This window comes from Nomascus leucogenys, chromosome 1a (genome assembly GCF_006542625.1).
Source record: "Nomascus leucogenys isolate Asia chromosome 1a, Asia_NLE_v1, whole genome shotgun sequence".
Lineage (NCBI taxonomy): Eukaryota > Metazoa > Chordata > Mammalia > Primates > Hylobatidae > Nomascus > Nomascus leucogenys.
This window is the reverse complement of record NC_044381.1, coordinates 83,801,278-83,826,146: the sequence shown is the minus strand read 5'-3', so window position 1 is coordinate 83,826,146 and position 24,869 is coordinate 83,801,278. Positions and strand designations below refer to the sequence as shown.

The 24,869-nt window shown below is 35.1% G+C and overlaps 1 protein-coding gene across 16 annotated transcripts in view; it reads right to left on the bottom strand.

Moving 5' to 3' along the window:
- Nucleotides 1-24,869, bottom strand: part of GPHN (gephyrin) — a 700,118-nt gene that overhangs the window by 338,974 nt on the left and 336,275 nt on the right. For 9 of the 16 annotated variants that reach the window (XM_030812325.1, XM_030812331.1, XM_030812357.1 and 6 more), the window contains exons 4-5: nucleotides 16,552-16,644; nucleotides 1,415-1,453 (exon numbers count right to left, since the gene is read on the bottom strand). In XM_030812325.1, coding sequence (XP_030668185.1) covers nucleotides 1,415-1,453; nucleotides 16,552-16,644 — 132 coding nt within the window. The remainder of the gene's footprint in view (nucleotides 1-1,414; nucleotides 1,454-16,551; nucleotides 16,645-24,869) is intronic. The other 7 variants (XM_003263586.4, XM_004087163.3, XM_030812336.1 and 4 more) reach the window with 1 other exon arrangement.

Here is a 24,869-nt window from a genome sequence, read left to right as displayed (position 1 = left end):
AATGATATTCTCAAAGGAAAAAATAGAGCAGAGCAGAAAGCTACTTTAATCTAAACTACAAAGAATTATAAGATAATTAAATTTATTATTTTTAGAGATGATGCTTTTAAAGTTGCAAAAAAATCTTTTGGTCTTATTAAAAACGATAAAATTAATAGGAGTAACTTATCCTTATAAAACCCTGGAAAATTTAGGAATAATAAATTAAGAAATAATGTTAGTATATGGAAAATTATTAAAAGATCCCATACACGAGAAATAAATGTACATAATATATGATGTGAAAAGAAAACTTGAGATGATGATTTATAAAAAAATATATTCTTACATAAAGAGAAGAATGTGGAGCAGTATAAAAAAGCAGAAAGGACAGGTAGTAGTTTAAAAAGTCAGTTTAGGAGCAAACTGGACTGGGCTATTAGATAGCAAAGCATTTTCCTATTTCTAAGATGTTTGGACAATATGTAGGCAAAACTTTTATTGGAAATAAAATATGATCAGGGTTACAAGACAACAGAGGAGCAATGCCAGTGATTTTTTAAATGCAGCAAACTATAAAGGAGGCAACACAGGCCAATCAGCAAGTTGCAAGTACACAGGAGATGACTGCAATATCTCAAATAAATTAATGGGGCAGCCACAGGTAGCAAATAGGTAGAGGAGGCAACAGTCGAGCAAACTCAGTCAGCAGTCTAACTCAGTGGCACAAGGCAAGTGTAGATGATAGCAGAAATGCTAAACAATCTCACCTACTTACAGTGTTACAGGCATAGATTGGGCAGGGCAAGATCAGGCAGGCAGATGGTATAGTACTTGTTAGGCCACAGTACAGGGGAATTGTAGGGGAGCAGATAGATAATGCTGGGCAGTCTAAAATGCTAAAATAGCAGATGGAAATGGCAGTACCAGGCCATTTGCTGATGGACAAAGCACCAGTGAGTGAAGAATGCAAATCATTCAGCAGATGAGTGAAGTGAGGCAAAAAGGAGAGACAAAAACCAAAGGCAATCAAGCAGGAAGACAGAACAGTAGAGAAACAATGACAGATCATCAGAAGCAGTTGGGTAGTGTAATAACAAGCTCTCAGCAGAGGAATAAAACACCATTCAGGAAAAGGTGAGATTGAGAGTGAGGCAGTCCCCTGAATTGGGTGTCTTCCATCTAGGATACAGTAATCAATAAATTGCAAATAAGAATCCACAAGAGAACAGCACACAAATGGAAATAGCAGATGGATCTGAACTCTATTGCCCAGGGATACAGAGTGACCCTAGAACATAGATACATAACAATCCACAAGGAATAAACAGATGTGAAAAATGGGTCCAAGCGTTTTTTATGATGATAAAAGAAACCAAAACACTAAAAATTATTAATCTGAAAATGATTGGCTGGGATTGAAGTCTTCGCTTACCCCTTTCTGGAGCCCACAAAATGGGAATGTTGGGAATTTCTGCAGCAGAAAAACAGAAGAGAAAAGGGATTTCTGACTCCCAGTTTGAGGAAAGCAGGTCAAATTTAGGGCTGTATGAACTGGTTCAGGGAAATAAGAACCAGCCTGAACCTTCTCCCTTCCTCAGAATGAAACCATTTCTGAGTTATGGGAAAGGTTTAGGAAGCCCTCACCCCATCATTCCCCACAACCTCCCCTTTCACACTTACCTCCAGTGCAAACAGTTTCCAGCAAGGAGGTACTTGGAAAAATTCACTCTTATGTTTACACCATGGCAAAATGGGAAGATGGTCAACTAATGGTACTTCCTGTGTAGGTCGGGTTTCTAACTCAGTGGGATCCCTTCCACTCTTTGTGAATGAGCAGAGGGGACAGATTACTAGAAACTACCTACCTCTTTGAAAGTGGATGAGAAAAGAATCAGGGGCAGTAATATCAATCAACAAATAGTAATACTAGTAAATGTCTTGGTGATCTCATCAATTGTCATGGATTTTAATTCCATTTATATGTTGATGACTCCAAAAATAGTATGTCTAGCCCAGATTTTCCTACTGAAGTCTAGATACATATACCTAATATCTACTTGTTTTGGGCGGGTGGGGGGTGGCGGGGGCCGGGGGAAGGAGTCTTACTCTGTCGCCCAGGCTGGAGTGCAGTGGTGCAATCTCAGCTCACTGCAAACCTTGCCTCCTGGGTTCAAGCAATTCTCCTGCCTCAGCCTCCTGAGTAGCTGGGATTACAGGCGTGCACCACCAGGTCTGGCTTTTTTCTTTTCTTTTTTAGTAGAGACAGGGTTTCACCCGGTTGTCCAGGCTGGTCTTGAACTCCTGACCTCATGTGATCCGCCCACCTCAACCTCCCAAAGTGCTGGGATCACTGGTGTGAGCCACTGTGCCTGGCCTCATATACTTAATATCTAATTGCAATTCAATATCTCCACTTGGATATCTAAAGGAAGTTCAAGTTTCCATAACCAAAGTAAAATTCCTGATCTTCCCCCTCAAACCTGCTTTTCCCATAGTCTTCTCCATTTCAGTAAATGGAAACTACATACTTCTAATTCCCAAGGCAAATCTTGGGTCTTATACCTGACTTCTCTCTTTATCTTATTCCATCTGTTTACCTCTCCCTTCAAAATATATCAGTAATCTACTTCTCACTACCTTCACCTCTATCATTGGTCTAAGCCACTGTCATTTTCCACCTGGATTATTTTAATAGTCTCCTAACTTGTTTCCCCATTAAAATATGTCAGTTCATGCCATGCCTCTACTCTGTTACACTAAGGGTGGCATACAGGTTCCACATGATCCATGGCTTCCTCTCTCTCCTCCTTTAGGTCTTTGTTCAAATGTCATCTTATCAATGAGGCCTTCCTTAATGGATGACCCTATTTAAAATTATAACTCTCTTTCCTGCCTGGGCTACCTATCCTCCCTCCCTGGTTAATTTTTAAACATAGCACTTACCATCTCCAGTTCTATACAGTTTACTTGTTTTTTAATAGTTTGTGTCCTCTCACTAAAATGTAAATTCCATAATGGTAGGGACTTTTGATTTCTTAACTCATTGCTCTATCTCAACATCTTAAACAGTGCCTGGCATGTATCTATATCTATATCTATGTCTATATCTATATCTATATCTATATATCTATATCTATATCTATATCTATATCTATATCTATATCTATATCTATATCTATATCTATATCTAGTAGGCTTTAAGTGCATATTTGAGTCCATGAAGCATTAACTTCTTATGGGGCTTCCTCTCTCAATCTCAATTTTTCAGAGTATTCTTCTAAAAGCTCACATACTATGAGCTTTAAGATTAATAGAGCAGATGCTAGTGCACTACAGAATAGGAATGTTCTAAAACGGGTTGGCAAACTACAGCCCAAGGGCCAAATCCTGCCCATTTCCTGTTTTTTTCTGTATGGCTTGCAATCTATAAGTGATCTTTGTATTTTTTAATGATTCAAGAGATAATCAAAAGAAGAATAGTATTTCATGACACGTAGAAATATATGAAATCCAAATTCAGTGCCCATAATAAAGTTTTCTTAGAGCACAGCCAGGCTCATTCCTTTATATCATCTGTGGCTGCCTTTGTGCTACCGGTCTGGCAGAGTTGGGTAGTTTTGAGAGAACATATGCCTACAAAATCTAAAAAATTTACCATCTGGCCCTTTTAAATAGGTTTGCTGACCCCTGTCCTATAGTATTTTATATTTAGAAGGCAAAGAGCAATAATTAAAATTTGGGCAAAGATAGACTAGAATTTACCGTTAATATTGCTGCTACTATTGTCCATGGTAAATGTTTGGGGGAATGTATACTTATACTAGGATTTGCTTTCAATATTATTAATTTTATTTTTTATTTTATTTTTGAGACAGTGTCTTGCTCTGTTACCCAGGCTGGAGTGCAGTGGTGTGATCTTGGCTCAGTGCAACCTCCACCTACCGGGTACAAATGATTCTCCTGCCTCAGCCTCCTGAGTAGATGGGATTACAGGGGCATGTCATCATGCCTGGCTAATTCTTCTATTTTTAGTAGAGACGAGGTTTCACCATGTTGGCCAGGCTGGTCTCGAACTCCTGACCTCAGGTGATCTGCCCACCTTGACCTCCCAAAGTGCTGGGATTACAGGCATGAGCTACCACAACTGGCCTGCTTTCAATATTATATACAAGTAACCTCTCATTCCTCTAAATATTATTTATTAAAGAGGGTGATATTCATTCATCTATCTACCCCACAGAGCAGTGTCATCTCGAAGGACAAAGTACAATACTAGTAAGTCTTGAAAATGGCAAAATGGGAGAGAATGAAAGAGGAAGTAAATAGGGCCCATAAATGGAACTTATATCAAAGTATCACACAATTAACTAAACTTCTAAATACATACTCTAACAATAGTTGGAAATTAGCATGATATGAATTTCTTTTGAATCTCATCAATGGGGTTATTAAAGTGACCTCATTATAATGGGTTTGCCTATACAATGTAATCTTGAATTATAGCAGACAATTGACACATTATAATAAGACTCCATTATAGTTATACAATATTCAAAACTAACAATTATATTCTCTCTGGTTCAAATACCTCCATTTTGTAAAAAAAAGAGTATTTAAAAAATTTTGTAAAACTGCATTCAGAAGCACCTCCTAATCAAAACTGACCTAGCTTTTCTTTCCATAAAGGTTTAGCCTGAGTATTATTCCACGCAAGGATATTATGTTATTTGCTGCAATACAACTTATAGAAAGGAGTGAAGAAGCTGAGGGGTAAGACACTTAAATTATCCCAGTGGCACTCATGGCTATAATGTTATCTTCATTCTTCATAGATAAGTATAATTTATTTCTTTGTATATCAATTAGTCCTTCCAGCATGATGGACTGCTTCTTCCACATTGTTGCCTTTGGCCTTTGGTCTTGTTCATTCAGTGAAACTGACAACCATCATCTTCAAACTGTACATACAAGAGAGGTTTACTGCTTCTTTCTTCTCAGCATCTTTTGAAGGAACTTGGATTCTTTCTGCTAATTCTCATCTGTGTGCCATTAATAATTATCTAAAATGGTTACTACCTCCAGTGGACATCTGTCCTTCATATTTTAGTAGCAGTTCCAAGTTTCAATATAAGAAAATAATACTGGTAAAATTATTAGAATTATTCAAATTGTTTACTTGTTGCCTGAATCTACTTTCTGAATCCCTATCAGATGCCTTTTATGGCAGGCAGTAACAACAAAGTTACGAATATTCTGCCCTTCTAATTCAGTGATATTATTCTGAGAAGTTCATAGTACTTGACAGATACAAAGTACTCATTTGTTGTCATCTTATTACATTTTATGTGAAAAGCAACAGTAAGTCCATTTCATAGATGGGTACCTAATATACAGAGAGAGAAATCCATATTCCTGATTCCAGACACTAGTAAAGAAAGGAATAGGCCTGGCGCGGTGGCTCACGCTTGTAATCCCAGCACTTTGGGAGGCCGAGGCGGGCAGATCACGAGGTCGGGAGATCGAGACCACGGTGAAACCCCGTCTCTACTAAAAATACAAAAAATTAGCCGGGCGTGGTGGCGGGCGCCTGTAGTCCCAGCTACTCGGAGAGGCTGCGGCAGGAGAATGGTGTGAACCCGGGAGGTGGAGCTTGCAGTGAGCTGAGATTGCGCCACTGCACTCCAGCCTGGGCGACAGAGCGAGACTCCGTCTCAAAAAAAAAAAAAAGAAAGGAATATCCTGAAATCTTCATTCCTTAGACTATGTCTCTAGATAAATATACTTTTAGCATTTTACTAATATATCTGCAAAATATTTATTTATATTTTGTTGTTAATTTCTTAGCACATATTTTGCTAAGTATTCTGGTATACTAGCCTCTTTTCATTTTACAAGAGTAGATTTGGAAGAGTGAACTAGAAAGGTGATTTCAAGATATAATCACTAATAAATTCAAGCTAAAATAAGGATTTAACATGTCTTCTTTGATATTTCTTTTTCCTTTTCCACAACTATACTATTGTGTACTTTAAGTTCTATCCTGTTTGATTTTTCTTCCAGAGAAGAATTCTTATAATATTTATTCAACCATCATCTACTTATTTTTAAAGCTAAAGCTCTTTCTAAACATATTGTAGATAACAATAGCAAAGATTTATATGGCAAAGAAATATTGTTTTTAGTGCCTTGCTTATATTATTTACATAATATAAGTACCCTATGAGGCAAGTACTCTTACTATCTTAATTTTACACATAAGAAAACAGGTTTTTAAAGTTAAGTAAATTGCATGGGGTTGCACACTAATAACAGGTGGATCTAAGATTCAAACCCAAATAGTCTATGCTCTTAACCACTATGTTATTTTTATTATTATTAATTTTATGCCCCATTACAGAGCAGAATTAACCAGTATGTTATGGTACTCCATAAAAGGTTATATGGGCAACACTATTTTTCTAGTTAGAACTGTAATTAGAAACAGAACTTACCATCACTTGCATCTACACTTGCTTGTATGTTTATTTAACATATGATCTCTCGTATCCATAGGGCCCCATAAAAGCTGAGCACATATTCTGACATAGAGTAGGTATACAATTAGGATATATATTTAAAGGAAATTGAATATATAATTTTTATTTGTAGGTTCTTCATATAGGAAATTTTTGTTTTTGCCTTATTCTCAAAAATTGCAAAAATTCTGACCTCAAGGAACAATGTACTCTTCCCTCTTTAGTGCTACTATGTGGAATAGGACCCTTTCAACTTAACAGTCTTACATGCAAAGTCAATTATTGCTCTAATTATTTATCTAAATGGTCTAATTTTGTACCTGTAATTTTTACACTGGCACGATTTTACTATGGAGCTTTTCTTTTTTCATGCATAAAAAATAGAGGATGTATGTTTTGGGTAAGTCTGTGTCTGGCAGAAAAATTAAATGCAAAAATAATCCATAAGTAAGCGGACTTAAGGAGAAACGTAATATTTCTTTTCAAATATCAGAAATGTCACGTAAAGGAGGAATTAACCTTCTTTTGAGCACAGCCAAGAGCAGAATTAGGACAAGTGGGTAGAAATTATAAGGTGACAGATTTCAGTTTGATATATTAAGACTTTCAAACAAGTAGAGTTGTCTAAACAATGAACTCTTTGATAGAAGAAGTGACGATTGAAATGTTCAGGCTGGAATGATGAAAAGGGCATGCTAGGGCTTTGAACATGATGGTCTTTGTTCTCTTCAAACTCTGAGATACTATGATTTCTCCACTATTATAAAGTTTGTAATTTTATACAAATGCTAAGCTAATTAGAGATATAGCACTGACAAAAATCTATGGTAACATATTACTTGATTGTCTTGATTCTTGATTCTAAGGGAAATATTGACTGAAAAGGTTTCCAGACAACAAATCAACAAAATTGGAATCGTGTGCCTCTCAGTAGTTTAAATTTAATAAATAAATAAATAAACAAATGGATAGTTACTAGGTTTGCAGATTAAATCAGAACTTTTTTTTTTTTAACCAGGGCATAAAAACAACCTCCAAAAAGAATAAAGTTAGTCCTCCTGAGGAATGTATTCATGTACATTTGAATAAATGCTGATTCAAAAAAGAGTCTAAGAAAGTCCTGAAAGCATGATTTTACTGTCTATACTGGCTGATAAGAGACTTATGAATTCTGGTTTCCAAGGAATCTCTGAATAAGGACAGTGATATGGTTTGGCTGTGTCCCCACCCAAATCTGGTCTTGAATTGTAATTCCCATAATCCCTATGTGTAATGGGAGGGACTTGGTGGGAGGTATTAATAATTTAATCATGGGGCAGTTACCCTCATGCTTTCTCATGGTTCTCATGATATTGAGTTCTCCTGAGATCTGATGGTTTTATAAGGGGCTTTTCCCTCTGTTGCTCTGCACTTCTACTTGCTGCTGCCATGTGAAGAAGGATGTGTTTGCTTCAACTTCCACCATGATTATGTTTCCTGAGGCCTACCACACCCTGCGGAACTGTGAGTCAATTAAGCCTCTTTCTTTTACAAATTACCCAGACTTGGGTATGTCCTTATTAGTGAAGTGAGAACAGACTAATACAGTAAATCTCTCATTTCTATATTTGGTACCTCTCTAGCCAGTCTGAAAGAAATAAAATAATGTAGGTCTAGTGTATCCATCCTTCTACATAAAGTGAATTCTCTGTTTTAGCCAGAAAGATTTTATGTTTATATTTCTCTGTGCCTTGCTCATATATTTTCCTCCTTCTTTACTCCTACCATTAAGGTCTTCCTCTTTCAAAACCTGAATCCCATTCAATTTTAGCTTGAATTTTATAAAAATTTCACTCATTACTCAAGCTCTCTTTTAATCTTTCTCTTTGAATAAATCTTTTTGCCTGAATTGGCTGAATATTTCTGGTACCAGGTTTAAACTGTCTTGAATTGTCATATGACTATTTTAGGAGTATATGTACTTTAGCTTTAGGTTTGATAAAGCCCAAGGTGCTTCATAAATATTTGTTACATTGAACAAAGACAATGAATGCTGTTCTTACCAAACAGGAAGGTCCTAAGTGTGCCTATGATATGAAAAAAAATTCTGCTTTCAGTGGACAAAACAAAAATAATTATAAACCCCAGATATAAATTGGGCTATTACTAAAAAGTTATTTTTTCATATATCTGGCTGTTTCAAGACAAGTCCTTATTTTTAAGACATATCCACCAATTATGTTTGTAGTTAACAATAGCTATCAGAAGCACGATGGTTAGTAGCAAAAGTATTTGGAGCTACCATATCTAATTAGAGATAATAAGTAATACTGTTAATTAAATGAGGAAGAAAAAGGACAAACACTAAACATCTACAAAGATTACAGGCATTATGTTAGATCCTTTTACATGCATTTATTGCCATTTACTACTTGAAAAATCTTGGGCAAGTCAATGAATCAATCTGTGTCACAGTTGCTCCATCTTTAAGGCAGAGATAACCATAAATAGTACCTGCCTTATACATATCTTATTTATTTATTTTTTAAAACAGGGTCGCACTCTGTCACCCAGGTTGGAAAGCTGTGGCCCCACCTTTACTCACTGCAACTTCTGCCTCCTGGGTTCAAGTGATTCTCGTGATTTGGCCTCCTGAGTAGCTGGGACCACAGGCATGCAACAACATGCTTCGCTGAATTTTTTGTATTTTAGTAGACACGGGTTTCACCATGTTGGCCAGGCTGGTCTCAAAATCCTGACCTCAAGTGATCCACCCGCCTCAGCCTCCCAAAGGGCTGGGATTACAGGCATGAGCCACCACACCTGGCCTCATATGGTTGTTTTGAAGAATAAATGAGTTAACATATGCTTAAAAGAGTTATTTGCACATAGCAATTGCTATCTGTGTTAGTTGTTATTATTGACTATTTTTATTATTAGAATCAACAATTTTGAGATGTAGGTAGGCATCAGCTAATTTAGCAGATGAGAAAACAGATTTGAACAGGTCAACTTGCCTTAAGTTTCACAGTTAGTAAGTAGTAGCACTAATATTTAAATTTGGGAAACTGACTCTATAGTGTAACCTTTTTCCACTATACCATATTGCATGCCAACGTGTTTAGACAAAGATATGACATGGGAACTATTTCATAAAATTAGGATGAGCTCCTTAAAATGGCATCAAATATAAGCATCAAATCTGACCATAGAGGGATGGAACATTTTATTAAATTTAGTTTTAAATACTTCAGGTATAAGGGTTTCTAGTATTCTTCTTTGTAAGCAATTTAATATTGTTAAATTATCCTATTTACATAGAACAATTTTAAGATAGTCAAAATCCTAGTTCTATATGATTAATTTTAGCCTTACCATGTATAACAGGTATTTTATTTTACTCAAAACAAAATCAAATTTTATATCAAAAACAAATGGTTAAATATGGTGTTTTTTGCTATGCTTCTGTTAAAATGTAGGAGAGTGTTTTCTGATTGTGAAAATGGCCAATATTAACTTTTAGGTGAGTTATTAAATGTAAATTCTCACTATCTTTCACAAGAGTAACAAATTGAAGATCATTAACATGTTGTTAGTAACTTAGGTCAATTTTTTCTTCTTCCCAAGGCTTATACAGTGTTCTTATTTTTGAAGCATTGCAATACAAGAAAGAAAAATGACTAATGACTACATAAAATAATACCTGTCTTATAGTAAACACACACTTAAAATTATGAAATACACACATTTCAACCAATTGATTATAAAACAATTTTTATAACTTTCTTTAATTTGTACTAGAAAACTGACATTTTCATGAAAAAAATCTAATAACCTAAGTGAAAAAAAATTGTAGAAAAGCTTAGATATTAATCTGCCCCAAAGCAAACTAAAAGTAGTCTATAAACAGAATATACCTTCTAAAATTCAGAGTCTTTTCCTAAGTCAGGTTTCTTTGGTACCATTTTGTAGTATTTTCCCTCTTGAAAGAGGTCATTTTGCCTGATGCCTCTTCACTTCCATAATGAAACAGTTATAAGAACCCTTTTAAATAAATATTCCTTATGTCAAATTTATAGTTTCCTGGTATTTTTGCTATTTCTTCTTTTGTTTGATTATAATCATCAATTATATCAGCATACTTTTGTTATGAGGCATTCCTAAGAATGTCAGTTTCAAATTATTTTTTCTCAGTTTAAAATTATTTTTAAGAGTGAGATTTTACTTAATGTACAACAAATTCATTGTATTAATTTTTAAAGTGCAGAATTCTATATATTATTTAGAATAAGGGATATTTTAGTTTTGTTATGCTATATTGTCTATTGAGACAATGGGGCAATACACTTCAATATGGCAGAAAAGCGTTTTTTCTTTGCTCCATCTGAAATTAAAAATATAAGGAAGGAAACCTAACATTATTTGGATTACTAAAGAACCAAAGGTAAAAGTGAGAAAATAAAAAAATGTGAGTAGAGATGACTTGTTGTCATCCAACAGGCCACAGGTGGACAAACTTTTTTTGCAAAGCATCAGACGATAAATACGTCAGGCTTTATAGGCTATGTGGTCTTGTTTACAAGTTCTCAACTCTGCTGTTTTAGCCATAGACAATACATAAATAAGTGTAGCTTTGTTCCAATAAAACTTCATTTATAGACCGTAAAATTCAAATTCCAAATAACTTTCACCTCACAAATATTACTCTCCTTTTGATTTTTTCAGCCATTTAAAAATGTAAAATCTATTCTTAGCTCCCTGGACATGCAAAAAAAAGGTGACAGGCTGGATTTGGCTTGTGGGCCACATTCCTTACCCCTGTGAAAGTCTCACTCATTTTTTATCTTCAGTACCAAGCATGGCACTGAACACATATTGAGGATTAAAAACAAAAGCTTCATGAATGAACAAGTGGTTGAGATATACATGCATGCTAGGCTTTTACTTAACTCTTTTACTTATGATCAAAATAATATATTAGCATACAACCCTTAATTCAATACAGCTTAGTGCTCTAAAAGTACTGAAAGTTATTTTGTGCCTTTTAAATATTTAACAGTTTAACATTTTCTAATTTACTATATTATCGAACACAGATCCTTTATGTAATAATACCTTTTTTGGACATACATTGCTTTGAAGTAATAATGGGACATAAAAGGAAAATACTTTGTATAGAAATGCGTTTTATGATCTGTGGAACTTTATAATTACTAATATTTCACTAGTGCCAATGAATTATCCAACCTTTATCAGACCAGAAAAAAATGAAATCTGGCCAGGCACAGTGGTTCATGCCTGTAATCTCAGCACTTTGGGAGGCCGAAGTGGGCAGATCACTTGAGGTCAGCAGTTTGAGACCATCCTGGCCAACGTGGCGAAACCCTGTCTCTACTAAAAATATAAAAATTAGCTGGGCTTGGTGGTGCACGCCTGTAATTCCAGCTACTCAGGAGGCTGAGGCACAGGAACTGCTTGGACTTGGAAGGTGGAGGTTGCAGTGAGCTGAGATCATGCCACTGCACTCCAGCCTGGGTGACAGAGTGAGACTCTGTCGCAAAAAAAAAAAAAGCAAGCAATCTGTTATTAAAAACCAGTTTTTATTATCAAGACAAAATTCTAAAAAGTTGATGAGTGAGAATTGTCATGCTTTTATATGTAAGTTTTGATAGCATCTCATATTTAGAGGCAGGGAGAAGGCTAGAAGGCATGCAAGTATCAGAGGAACCATATTCTATGATGCAGGGCCTAAAAATATAAACAAATTCATAATTTAGGAAAATCAATTCTGATAGCCCTATTCCTATAAAATATATAATAAAGAAGATAAACTTTACTATACTTGATATTCTATTCTTGTTTTTAATAGACCTGGGGAGAAATCTGTTTGATTAAATTTTTCATTTTATCTAGAGCTCACACCCATTGACAAAATCTTTGGATTTTTTTTTTTTCATTCATCCTATTCATCATTTTCATCCTTCATTTTTTTTCTTACAACACACACATCCCACAAACAATTTTCCTTTGTGCTTTACAGATTAAGCTAATTACTGACAATTATTGACTATAAAACATTAGGATTTTAAGGGAGAAGTTTTACATTGTTTTACTTTTATCAAATTAGTATTTGTGCTACCAATAACTTCTGACCTCATTTAAAATATTGGAAATCCTGATGTATATAATATAGGCAAATGTGTCTAAAAACAGCTTCTTCTCTTTAGATACAACTATCAAAACAGACAAATTACTATATAATTCAGGTCCAGGATTATATTTCTAAATTCCTTTCTGACACATCAATATTATATGTTAGATATTATAAGAACTGCAACTACTCTAGGGTGTAAAGTAAAAGGGAAATTAGTAGAATTACTTTTTAGTGGGCCTATATTGATTTTATGTTTGCTTATTTATTTATTTTATTAGTATTATTTAATAGCCCACGAGTGCTACAAACTTTTGCCATAGATATCATATCATATGTATTTATATATACATATAAAATATGAAGTGAACCTATTAAAGATCAAGTTATTCACAATCAGGTAAATTGCTTCTTTTCAAAAATAGATATTAGAGAAGACATATTTATGTATATTTTAAATCCATTTAAGAAACCTCTAATATAATTTTAACTATGTAGCTGCTATAGGTATATATGAATATAAGAGCACCTCAATAGTTTTCAAATAACTGAAAAACTTTAAGAATAAAATACTGCTCAATTTCTGAATAATGAAATATACAATGCCATGGAAACAGACACTTGTCAACTAGTAGTGCCAAAAAAGAAAAGAAAAGAAAACCTAGATACTAGAATAGCAGAAATTCAAGATTTCTGATTTATATAATATAGAGATGGAAGAGATCAAATATGAAGCTTACCCTATCAAAATTAAGAAATAATTTGACAAGATTCTAAAGACTTCATGGACATACTTTAAATCAAGTAAAAGGCTATAGTTGTCTATTTGGTATTACATGTAAAAAAGAAAAACTATCAAATGTGTCCCTTTGGTAGTTACATAAGTTACATAGCAACAAATAAAAAAAATTAACTCCTATAAATTAACTCTTACATAAAATACCAGGAATAGTTCTCATTGAACAGTCACAGCCACCTTGGTAAATAGGTGCTTTTATTTCCCTTGCTTTATAGAAAACTAAGGCACAGAGTGGTTAAATGACTAGTCTATTGAGGTGTAAGACAAAAATACATTTGGTCTTTGCTCTTGGTTCCTGACTTATTATAGAACTCATAAAACCCTTGGGAATTTCCTGAGTGATAGGAGTAGAGAGTGCCTTTTGCTATTCCTAACAAACCCTCTGTACCCCCTCACCCCACCTTTTTTTTTGTTTTTTTGAGACAGGGTCTCCCTCTGTCACCCAGGCTGGAGTGCAATGTTGCGACCTCTGCTTGCCGAAACCTCTACTCTCAGGTTCAAGTGATTCTCATGCCTCAGCTACCCGAGTAGCTGGGATTACAGGCGTGTGTCACCATGCCCAGCTAATTCTTTGTATTTTTAGTAAAGACATGGTCTCACTTTGTTGGCCAGGCTTGTCTTGAACTCCTGGCCTCAACTGATCCACCCGCCTGGGCCTCTCAAAGTGCTGGGATTACAGGTAGGAGCCACCATGCCAGGCCCAAACCTTTTCAGATCACACCTAAGTTTATGCTAATGAGATGACTTAGGGTGGGTGCCTAGATAGCCTCAGGATGGGGCTGGTCTGGTCACTGGAAAGGCTAAGTTATTATGAGCATTGGAATTTTCAGTTTCACCCACTGAGGGGCGGGGTTGGAGACTGAGCTCCATAAAATATCTTGGAACAATGGGATTCAGAGAGCTTCCAGAGTGATGAACACATCAAGGTGCCGGAGGGGCGCTAAATACTGAGAGGGGATGGAACCTCCTTGCCCCTATACCTTGCTCTGTGCATCTCCTGCATTTGGCTATTCCTAAATTGTATCCTTTATAGTAAACTGGTAAGCATAAGTAAAGTGTTTCCAGGAGTTTTTGGACCTATTCTAGCAAATTAGTGAATCTGAAAATGGGGGGAGTTTTGGGAACCAACTGACTTTGTAGTCAAGTAGGACAGAATTTTGAGTAGCCTGGGGATCTGGTACTTGCCATTGGCATGTGATGTGAAGGCAGTCTTGTGGATGGAGCCCTTAAATCTGCAGAGTCTAGTACTGATTCCTGGTAGGTAGTGTCAGAATTTAATTGAAATAAAAAGAAGGACATTTGATATCTGGAGAGTTGAAGAACTGGTTGGTTCGAATAAAAAAACCCACATAGCATCAGAAATGTGAGTAAAAACACTCCATCTATGGTCACCTTGTTGATAAGTAGCAGTGCCAGAATTCAAAAGTTTGAATTTTCAGCCCAGCATTTTGTATTAACTGGAAGCCCCGTAGGATACAAAACATTTTGTGATGTAAACTATTTCCCCACAATGAATTATCCAAGGAATTAAAAATAATACCGTTATTTGGTTATGAATTAATTTTCTGGTGAAATTTTTTCTATTTTTCTGTTATGAAAAAATATGAAAATATCAAACCATCACACAAAAAATAGGCATACGTAAACCCAAAGTGATTTACTAAAACACTTAAGACAGCACCCAAACTCCAAAAATCCATATCTTAACATAAGTAGTCAGTGTTTTTACAAAGAAACAAAACACAAGCATACCTCTGCAGGAGATGGCTTCCTTCCCAATTGTACTTTTTCAGTTAGTCATAGCATAAAAGAAATGTAAAACTTTGCCAAAGAACCACTAACTATAGAAGCCAGAAGCTAAATAGTGTAAGGATGACTTCATGCAGTTGAAGTTAACCTCTTAATATGACTCGATTTTGATCGCTTTAAAAGCCAAAACTATTTTATTTAAAACCCTAATTATAATAATATCAAAAGTTTATGTACCATGGTTTTTATATAGAGGAACAGAAAAAAAATACTTTTTAAAATTGCATTTTCATATAGTAGAGCAGCAGTTCTCAAAGTTTGAAAGTATGGTCTATGGTCCAACAACAACATCTGCATCACCTGGGGCCTTGCTAGAAATACAGATTCTCAAGACCCATTGCAGCTTTACTGAATCAGAAACTCTAGGGGTGGGGGATCAAGCAATTTGTGTTTTAGTATAAGTCCTCTGGTTGATTCTGATGCAGGCTAAACTTTGAAAACCATTGTACTATTATAAGAAGGCCAGTAATTATTTAATAGATGCAGAGCAAAAGTACCTTGTGGAATGTTAATAAGGTAGTAGATAAAATAGTGTACTGATTTGAAATAGAAAGACATAGTAAAATATTAAGTTGAAACTGATCCAAGAAACACTTTTGGGGGGTTGGGGAGGTAAAGGAAACAATGTCACAAGTGGTGATGTAATTTTATGTATGGCTCTGAGGTGACAACTGTGGTTTATGGCTTCCTTAAAGAAAAAATACACCCCCCCCCATATTAGTTAATAGTGCTTATTCTTCATTCTTTCCCTAATTTTTCTTCCTATATATAAAATAGTTGAAGATGATTCCTGTGGTCTTAAACCTAGATATTAATCCTACTTTTGGGCTCATTAAATTCTGCATTTAAATGCTGTTCACATTTAGAATTGTGGAAAATATATCCCTTTTCAACAAAAGTACTGTAAAATCAGTATATTCTATTGCAGTCATCTTACTGTAATTTTAGACAAATGAAAAGGGTACCTCAAGAAAAGAATTGTATTGACAAAGCACATCAGACCAGATGCCATGCTAACCACCAGAATTCTGCTATCACTTCCTTTGGAAATGTGCCTGAAATTAGGCTGACACCAAGAAAATGACAGATTACCTTTGGACCAGTTTAATCTTCCTCACATTGTGTCATTTCTAGTTTAAGCCCAAAGAAAAAAAGTCAGGAAACATTTATCCACAGCAAAATTTTCACATTATTAGAACTACAAGTCATTTGTTATGCCTAGCAAAGTTATAAAAATAATATAAATATAGTAAAAAGGATTAAAAAAACCATGATTAGTTTAATCCTTGAATATGAAAAGGCATGTACTATCTCACCTCTGGAGTGACATCTCGTGGTGCAAATCCTGTTCCTCCAGTTGTTAATATCAAATTAAGTTCCTTTTCATCACACCAATCTATCAGGGTTTCCTGAAAGAAAACAATAGTATAGTCATGTGCAGAAAAACATGCCTGCTTGCTCAAAACATCCCCGTCCTGGAACACTTTGTATTCAACGAGGAAACACAGATTCTTTTCAACAGTCAGTAAGAAAATTTCTAAGCACAATTCATGGAACAGTTTCACTCTTGATCAAAAGGCACCGAAATTTTGAGTACTTATTAATTATAGAAAATGAGGATGCAAGTATCAAATTCTTGAAAGTAAATAAAACATAAGAAAAACCATAAATAAAGATTTTATAAGTAACGGCTTATCTGAAGTTCTTTTCAGCCATTCAAAATGCACTACTATGACAGTTATAGAGATTAGAACTACATGTCATAAAATTTTGGAGCTAGAAGGGTCTGTAGCAGATTTGCCTCTTTATTTTCTAAAGAGACAACTGAAGTACAATGTGCTTAAATAATTTACAAAGTTACACACCTAGTTTGTAACAAAGTGAAACTAGGATCTCCATCTGCTGACTTTTCCTATTCTTGCTAATTCTATCAACCCATCCTACATTTTAGCTATTTGCTAAAAAGGGCAATTAAGTGCTCATTAAATTATAATCATATACTTGCATTGGTATTATATTGTTTCATTATGTTTTTACAATTCAGAGTCAAAATTTAAAAATAAAATTTCATCATTTAATTGCCGATAACTGTTGTGTAATACAAATAGCAGGCTGACACCGAGATGTACAATACAGTCCCCGCAATTCTCAAATTCATCAGTGACACAAAATGTAGGATGATTATTTAGAATAAATCCAAGACCTAAAAAATGATTTTTTCCCTTTCTTTGCAGATTTGTGTTTTATTCTGGTATCACAGAAATGCAGAGCTCAGAGCTCCAAATGAAGGGAACTTTTCTGTGCAATGATTAATTAATGGCAACAAACTATTTTTAAAAACATAAATTGTAGATAACTGAGAGCCCATCTAAAGAACTTTGATCCCTGATATAGTTATAATTTTGTTCTGAGGAAAGCCCCTTAAAAATCAATGATTATTATAATAAAGGTGCTTATAAAGTGGTTTCATAAACTGAAGTTAAAACTTCAATTGTCTGTGCTTCATTTTAAAAAGCAGAAAAGCTTAAATACTCACTCTTATAAATAGCTCTCTATTCTTTCCGGTATATAAAAAAACCAGCCGGGCGCAGAGGCTCACCAAGCACTTTGGGAGGCCGAGGCGGGTGGATCACATAAGGTCAGGAGCTCGAGAACAGCCTGGCCAACATGGCAAAACCCCATCTCTACTAAAAATACAAAAATTGGCCAGGCATGGTGGAGTGCGCCTGTAGTCACAGCTACTCAGGAAATTGAGGCAGGAGAATCACTTGAACCTGGGAGGCGGAGGTTGCAGTGAGCTGAGATCATGCCACTGCGCTCCAGCCTGGGTGACAGAGTGAGACTCTGTCTGAAGAAAACAATAAACAAAAAACAAAACCACGGTTGATACCACAACTCAGCAATGTGTAGATTAGCCGTCTTTGTTTTCCGACTGATGTATCCTAGAACACCTTAGATCTCTTTGTAACATTCCTTTAAGTACTTCCATTATGGTAGTGAAATACCTGTGCCACAGTTTTCTCACCTCTGATCACAATCCATTTATATCAAATCTTGATAAAAAGTGATATGAAATCCAAGTTGCATCAGCAAAATATCTCAACACCAAAATGTTTATCTATATCAAATACCAACTTTCAGTATTAACATTAAGAGGGTATTCAAACTTTTCAAATTTTAAGATGCTAATAAAGATAGTAAAAATGGTCCCTTTATACTGAAGAATGCTCCTGTTTTGCCTCAGGCAATACTTCCTTATAACATAATTCATCTGTCGACTAAGTAAACATTTATGAAGTACCTACCATGTATTAAGTGTTAAAAGTTAAAAATAAGAGGAACACTGACTCAGATTTCAAAGAGCTAATAGTCAAGTAATGGTTCTCAACCTTGGGTGCACAACGGAATTATCTGCGGAGCTTTAAAAAATACTTGGGTCTCACCTCTTTGGTATAGCCTGGGCACTGGGATTTTTAAAAGCTTCCCAAGTAATTCTAAAATGTAGCCAGCAACTGAAAACTACTAGTCTAAGGAGACAATCTGTTCAATTACTCAAGGGTAAATTTCACAGATAGTTGGGTAGGCCCAAAAAGATTTCATACAGTTTAAAATCAGTTGGCCGGACGCAGTGGCTCACGCCTGTAATCCCAGCATTTTGGGAGGCCGAGATGGGTGGATCACGAGGTCAGGAGTTCGAGGCCACCCAGGCCAAGATGGTGAAACGCCGTTTCTACTAAAAATACAAAAATTAGCTGGCCACGGTGGTGGGTGCCTCTAATCCCAGCTACTCGGGAGGCTGAGGCAGTAGAATCGCTTGAACCAGGGAGGTGGAGGTTGCAGTGAGCCAAGAATGTGCTACTGCACTCTAGCCTGGGTGACACAGCAAGACTCCGTCTCAAACAAACAAACAAAAATCAGTTTTACTACAGTAATATTACTAAAGTTTTTCTATTTCCAGGATGGATAACTGGTAACACTTAATGTATAGATTTCTTTCATTTGAATAACATTTGTTATCTTGAGAGCAATTAAGAACCTATTCAAGCATTTGGGAGGTAATATTTTGTTGGCCAAAATAGCTAATGTGATATATGGCAGACTTCATGTGAGCAAAAATTTTAGTAAGGCTTTTAGATTTTAAGACAAATAGAAATCCTATCATTCAGTCACTTGTTTTTCAAAACAAAATAATTCTTCCTCACCCACCAGTATAGAATACCAGTTTTCCAGGCTCCTAGTTGTCATGCATCTGATTCATTAATTCAATTAACAAGAAAATATTTCAGGGCAAACTATTATTCAGGTACTTCCTTAGAGAACAGCAATGCAAAGATAAATAAGGCAGTGTCTCTGGTCTCAAGGATTCAGTCAAGTAGAGGAGCTCTTAGTCTATAGTTGTCTAGAATCTTGTTACTAGAAGTATGATCTGAGAACTGGCACCAGCAGTGTCACGGAATCAGAAATACACAATTTGAAGTTCCATCCAAGATCTACTGAATCAGAAGCTGCATTTTAAGAAAGATACCTCAAGGTGATATATGGATACATATTAAACTGAACTATGTGCCACATTAGATACTGAGTCTTTTTATTCTATCATGTTAAAAAAGCAGTTTGTCTTATTTACTGTACCAACTTATTAAATTTATCTTATTTACCTTAGTAATTTATCTTAGCTTAGTTAGAAAGCAATTTATCTTGCCATATTTGTTTCTGCACCTGTTAGATCCACTTTATTCTGAGAAAACTTTAATATTCAGCTGCCTCTACCAAATAAGAGGTCATTGAAGATTTTTTCATGAAAGCAACTTATGAAAAGTCCCTCTGCATCTGTTGCAAAAGTGAGGCTGAGGACATTGTTTATTTTAGTGATTAACTTTTCCTTATGTGGAGGATATTTCTTTAAAAAATTATTGCCTTGCATTTCTAGTATTGCATTCCATTCATCTTTAGTAGAATGAAGGTGTATCACAAAAATCCCCCTCCTAATATCTCATAAAATCAACATAAAAGAGTAAAAACTAGAAGAAAAACCTCCATAAGCAACAACCAAATAAGCAATCGACATAGCTTCATAAGTCTCAAAGGTTAGATGGTTAAGGACAGAAACAAAAGATTTTTGAGACATAGAGTTCACCATTTTGAGGCTCCTAATGCTACTCTGGACTCCAAAGAGGTCATAATGGTGAATTCTCAAAATCTTAAAAATTCTCATGAATACCTCTAAATCTACAGAGATGCAAACTAAAAGAGACTCCATATCTTTTTCTTATTGTAAGCAGCTTCTATAAGAAACATGCAATGGAGGGCTGATGGCATTCAAGATGAAGATTCTAGAAACGAATGCACACTGAATTGGAAAACTAATCTTAAACTTGATGACACTCCCCACATAATCATGAGCTAAACCCTTATCTAGGAAGAAAGATTCTAGCACTGGACATTAATAAAATTTCAGAAGAGCAGAGTATTCCAACAAAGACTATATGTTGTCTCTGGTTTCTTGCTTCCCTTATTTTTTTTTCTGTACAAGTTCCAGATCTGATACAGTCTGGGCTGACTTTTTGTTTTTCTTCCTACCTCTCTGCAACAAGTTTGAAATAAGCACTAGTTTGAGGACTGGATATTGTTTTATCAGTTTTTTTCTGAAAATCATATAATAAACAGAAATTTGAAGGTAAGGAGAGAGTAGGTGGGAAGAAATGTAATAGTGCAAACATCCTTATCTTTCATAGCAAGGATTCAACCAATCCTGTCTAAGGTTTAACACATAGTTAACATATGACTGTAACCTATTAATGATTTTCTTATTTTTTTAAAATTTAGAGGGATTTCAGCATATAATATCTCTTGTAATAAAAAATAGTTATTTCAAAGTCAATAGGCTCTTTTACTCAGTTCCCTTTTCTTCTGTTTAAGTGTAAATAAATGCTACTGTATATTAGCTTCAGAAAATTATCCTAATGTTTATATAGCTATGTCTTTCACTCATTTAAACATCCATATATTCTTCTAGCTACATAATACGCATAGAAAGATGTTGGAATGTTTTATAAACAATGTTAAATATTGATTACTCTTGGGTAGTTAGCCTTGAAGTACATTTTATTTTTTTACTGCCTTTTTACATCTTTGCCTTGTTTGAATTCTTTGTAATTTGTATGTATCATTAAAAAATAAAGGGATTTCAATAGCCAACATGGTCCTAAGCAAAAAAACAAAAACAAAAAACAAAAACAAAAAAATAAAGCTGGAGGCATCCTGCTACCTGACTTCGAACTATACTATAGGGCTACAGTAACCAAAACAGCATGGTATTGGTACAAAAAGACACATGGACCAATGGAACAGAATAGAGAACCTTAAAATAAGACTGCACACCTACAACTGTCTGATCTTTGACAAACCTGACAAAAACAAGCAATGGGGACAGAACAGAGAATCCAGAAATAAGACCACACACTTACAACTCTCTGATCTTTGACATATGTGACAAAAAGAAGCAACAACCTATTCAATAAAAGGTGCTGGGAGAACTGGCTAGCCATATGCAGAAAACTGAAACTGGACCCCTTCCTTACACCATATACAAAAATTAACTCAAGATGGATTAAAGACTTAAATATAAAACCCAAAACTATAAACACCCTGGAAGACAACTTAGGCAATACCATTTAGGACATAGGCATGGGCAAAGAATTCATGACAAAGAAACTAAAAGCAATTGCAACAAAAGCAAAAATTGACAAATGGGATTCAATTAAACTAAAGAGCTTCTGCATAGCAAAAGAAACTATCAAAAAAGTAAACAGACAACCTACAGAATGGGAGACAATTTTTTTGCAAACTATGCATCTGACAAAGGTCTAATATCCAGCATTTGCAAGGAACTTAAATAAATTTACAAGGAAAAAACCCATTAAAAAGTGGGGAAAGGACATGAACAGACGCTTCTCAAAAGAAGACATACATGTGTCCTATAAGCATATGAACAAAAGCTCAACATCACTGATTAGCAAAATGCAAATCAAAACAACAATGAGATATCATCTCATGCAAGTCAGAATGACTATTACTAAAAAGTCAAATAATAACAGATACTGGCAAGGTTGTGGAGAAAAAGGGACACTTTTACACTGTTGGTGGGAGTTTAAATTAGTTCAACCATTGTGGAAGACAGTGTCGCAATTCCTCAAAGACCTACAGACAGAAATACCATTCGACCCAGAAATCTCATTACTGAGTATATACCCGAATGATTATAAATCATTATATTATAAAGACACACGCACATGTATGTTCATTGCAGCACTATTCACAATAGCAAAGACATGGAAACAACCGAAATGCCCATCAATGACAGACTGAATAAAGAAAATGTGGTACCTATACACCATGCAATACTATGCAGCCACAAAAAACAATGAGATCATGTTCTTTGCAGGGACATGGATGGAGCTGGATCCCATTATCCTTAGCAAACCAATGCAGGAACAGAAAGCCAAATACCACTTGTTGTGACTTAGAAGTGGAAGCTAAATGATGAGAACACATGGGGGAACAACACACACTCGGGCATGTTGAAGGGTGGAGGGTGAGAGGAGGGAGAGAAGCAGGAAATATAACTAATGGGTACTAGGCTTAATAACCTGGTGATGAAATAATCTGTACAACCAACCCTCATGACACGTTTATCTATGTAACAAACCTACACATTCTACACATGTACCCCTAAACTTCAATTTAAAGTTAAAAAAATAGAGGGATTATAAACATTTATTCATTCTTCATTCTGATACTTAGTACTCGTGGTCAGTAAGTTTAGAAATAAATTTTATACTTAATAATTACACATATACTACTGTGGTAAATTAAATATGGTCATACAGTCATTGGAAATCCTCCTGTCAGGAGGTGGGGTCTATTTCCACAACCTTGCAACTGAGCTGGATTTCTGACTTGATTTGATCAATGGAATGGGCCAATAAGTCATGGTATGGCAGTTCTGAAGCCTAGGTTTCAAAAGGTTTCCATTCTTCTGTCTTCACTCTTTGGTAAACTTCTACTATCATGTCAGGAAGGCTGGGCTAGACAATGGAATGATGGGTGACCATTTGGAGAGAAAGGTCTAGTGGAATAGCCAGTACCAAGGTCCCACACATCTGAGTGAGGCTTAGATTCTCCAGACCTAACTGAGGTGACATTATTTCAGCTACATGAGTGACCTTAGAGTCATGTGGATGAAATAATGAGACGAGAAGAAGATATTCCCACTCAGAAAGCCCAGACTTGTGAAAAATAACAAATCACTGTATGTGTTAAAGCCACCAAATTTTGTGGTGGTTTTTAATGTAACAATACAATACAAAAACAACTAATTTCACAGTTAACATTTTGGCATCCTCTTCTTTTTCTATTTCCAATTTATATTTCATTAGTGATAAGTTTATATTTTATAAAAAGCTTCAGAATAGTTCTAAAGGTCAACCTGATGTGTTATATTTAAATAAATTGGCACAAAGTCTTAAGAATATGATTATATAATTTTCAGTTTAAGAAAACATGCAAATACCTAGTATGTGCAATGACTATGCCTAGCATGTGTCATAAATATATATATGTATACACATACACAAACACACATATATATTACTTTAAAAACCATGACAAATGTGCTTGATGTTACAGACATCAGAGATATGAACAAATTAATATAACATAATAGATCAGTATATTATGGTGTTATTAGAGATTGTATACCCTTTTTAAGAAAACTGTTTCAGAAATACTACATGTATTTATAAATATATCATGTTTTCTTTACATTTACATTAAACAATAAAAAACATCATTATAGAAATTTTTAGCAAAATTATTGTTGCCAAAGAGTAAACAACTCATCAAAGAGAAAAACAGGGACAGTAATAGAGCTAAGAGAGAGTAAGTTTACATAAGTCATCATTCTCTGTATCTATCTGGAGCCTTATACTCATCCATTATAAAAGACATGTATTCTGTCTCAATCTCTTTGAGTTCAGCTTTGATTTTGGTTATTTCTTGTCTTCCGCTAGCTTTGGGATTTGTTTGCTCTTGGTTCTCTAGTTCTTTTTAGTTGTGATGTTAGATTGTTAACTGGAGATTTTTCTAACTTTTTGATGTGGGCATTTAGTGCTATAAATTTCCTTCTTAACGCTGCCTTATCTGTGTCCCAGAGATTCTGGTATGTTATATCTTTGTTCACATTAGTTTCAAAGAACTTATTGATTTTTGCCTTAATTTCATTATTTACCAAACACACATTAAGGAGCAGATTATTCAGTTTCCATGTAACTGTACAGTTGTGAGTAAATTTCTCAGTCTTAATTTCTAATTTGATTGCACTGTGGTCCTAGAGATTGTTTGTTATGATTTCAGTTCTTTTGTATTTCCTCAAGAGTGTTTTACTTCTGATGATGTGATCAATTTTAGGGCATATGCCATGTGACAATAAGAAGAATGTAAATTCTGTTGTTTTTGTGTGGAGAGTTCTGTAGATATCTATCAGGTCCATTTGACTCAGGGCTGAGTTCAGGACCTGAATATTTGTTAATTTTCTTTCTCGGTGATCTGTCTAATATTGTCAGTGGGGTGTTAA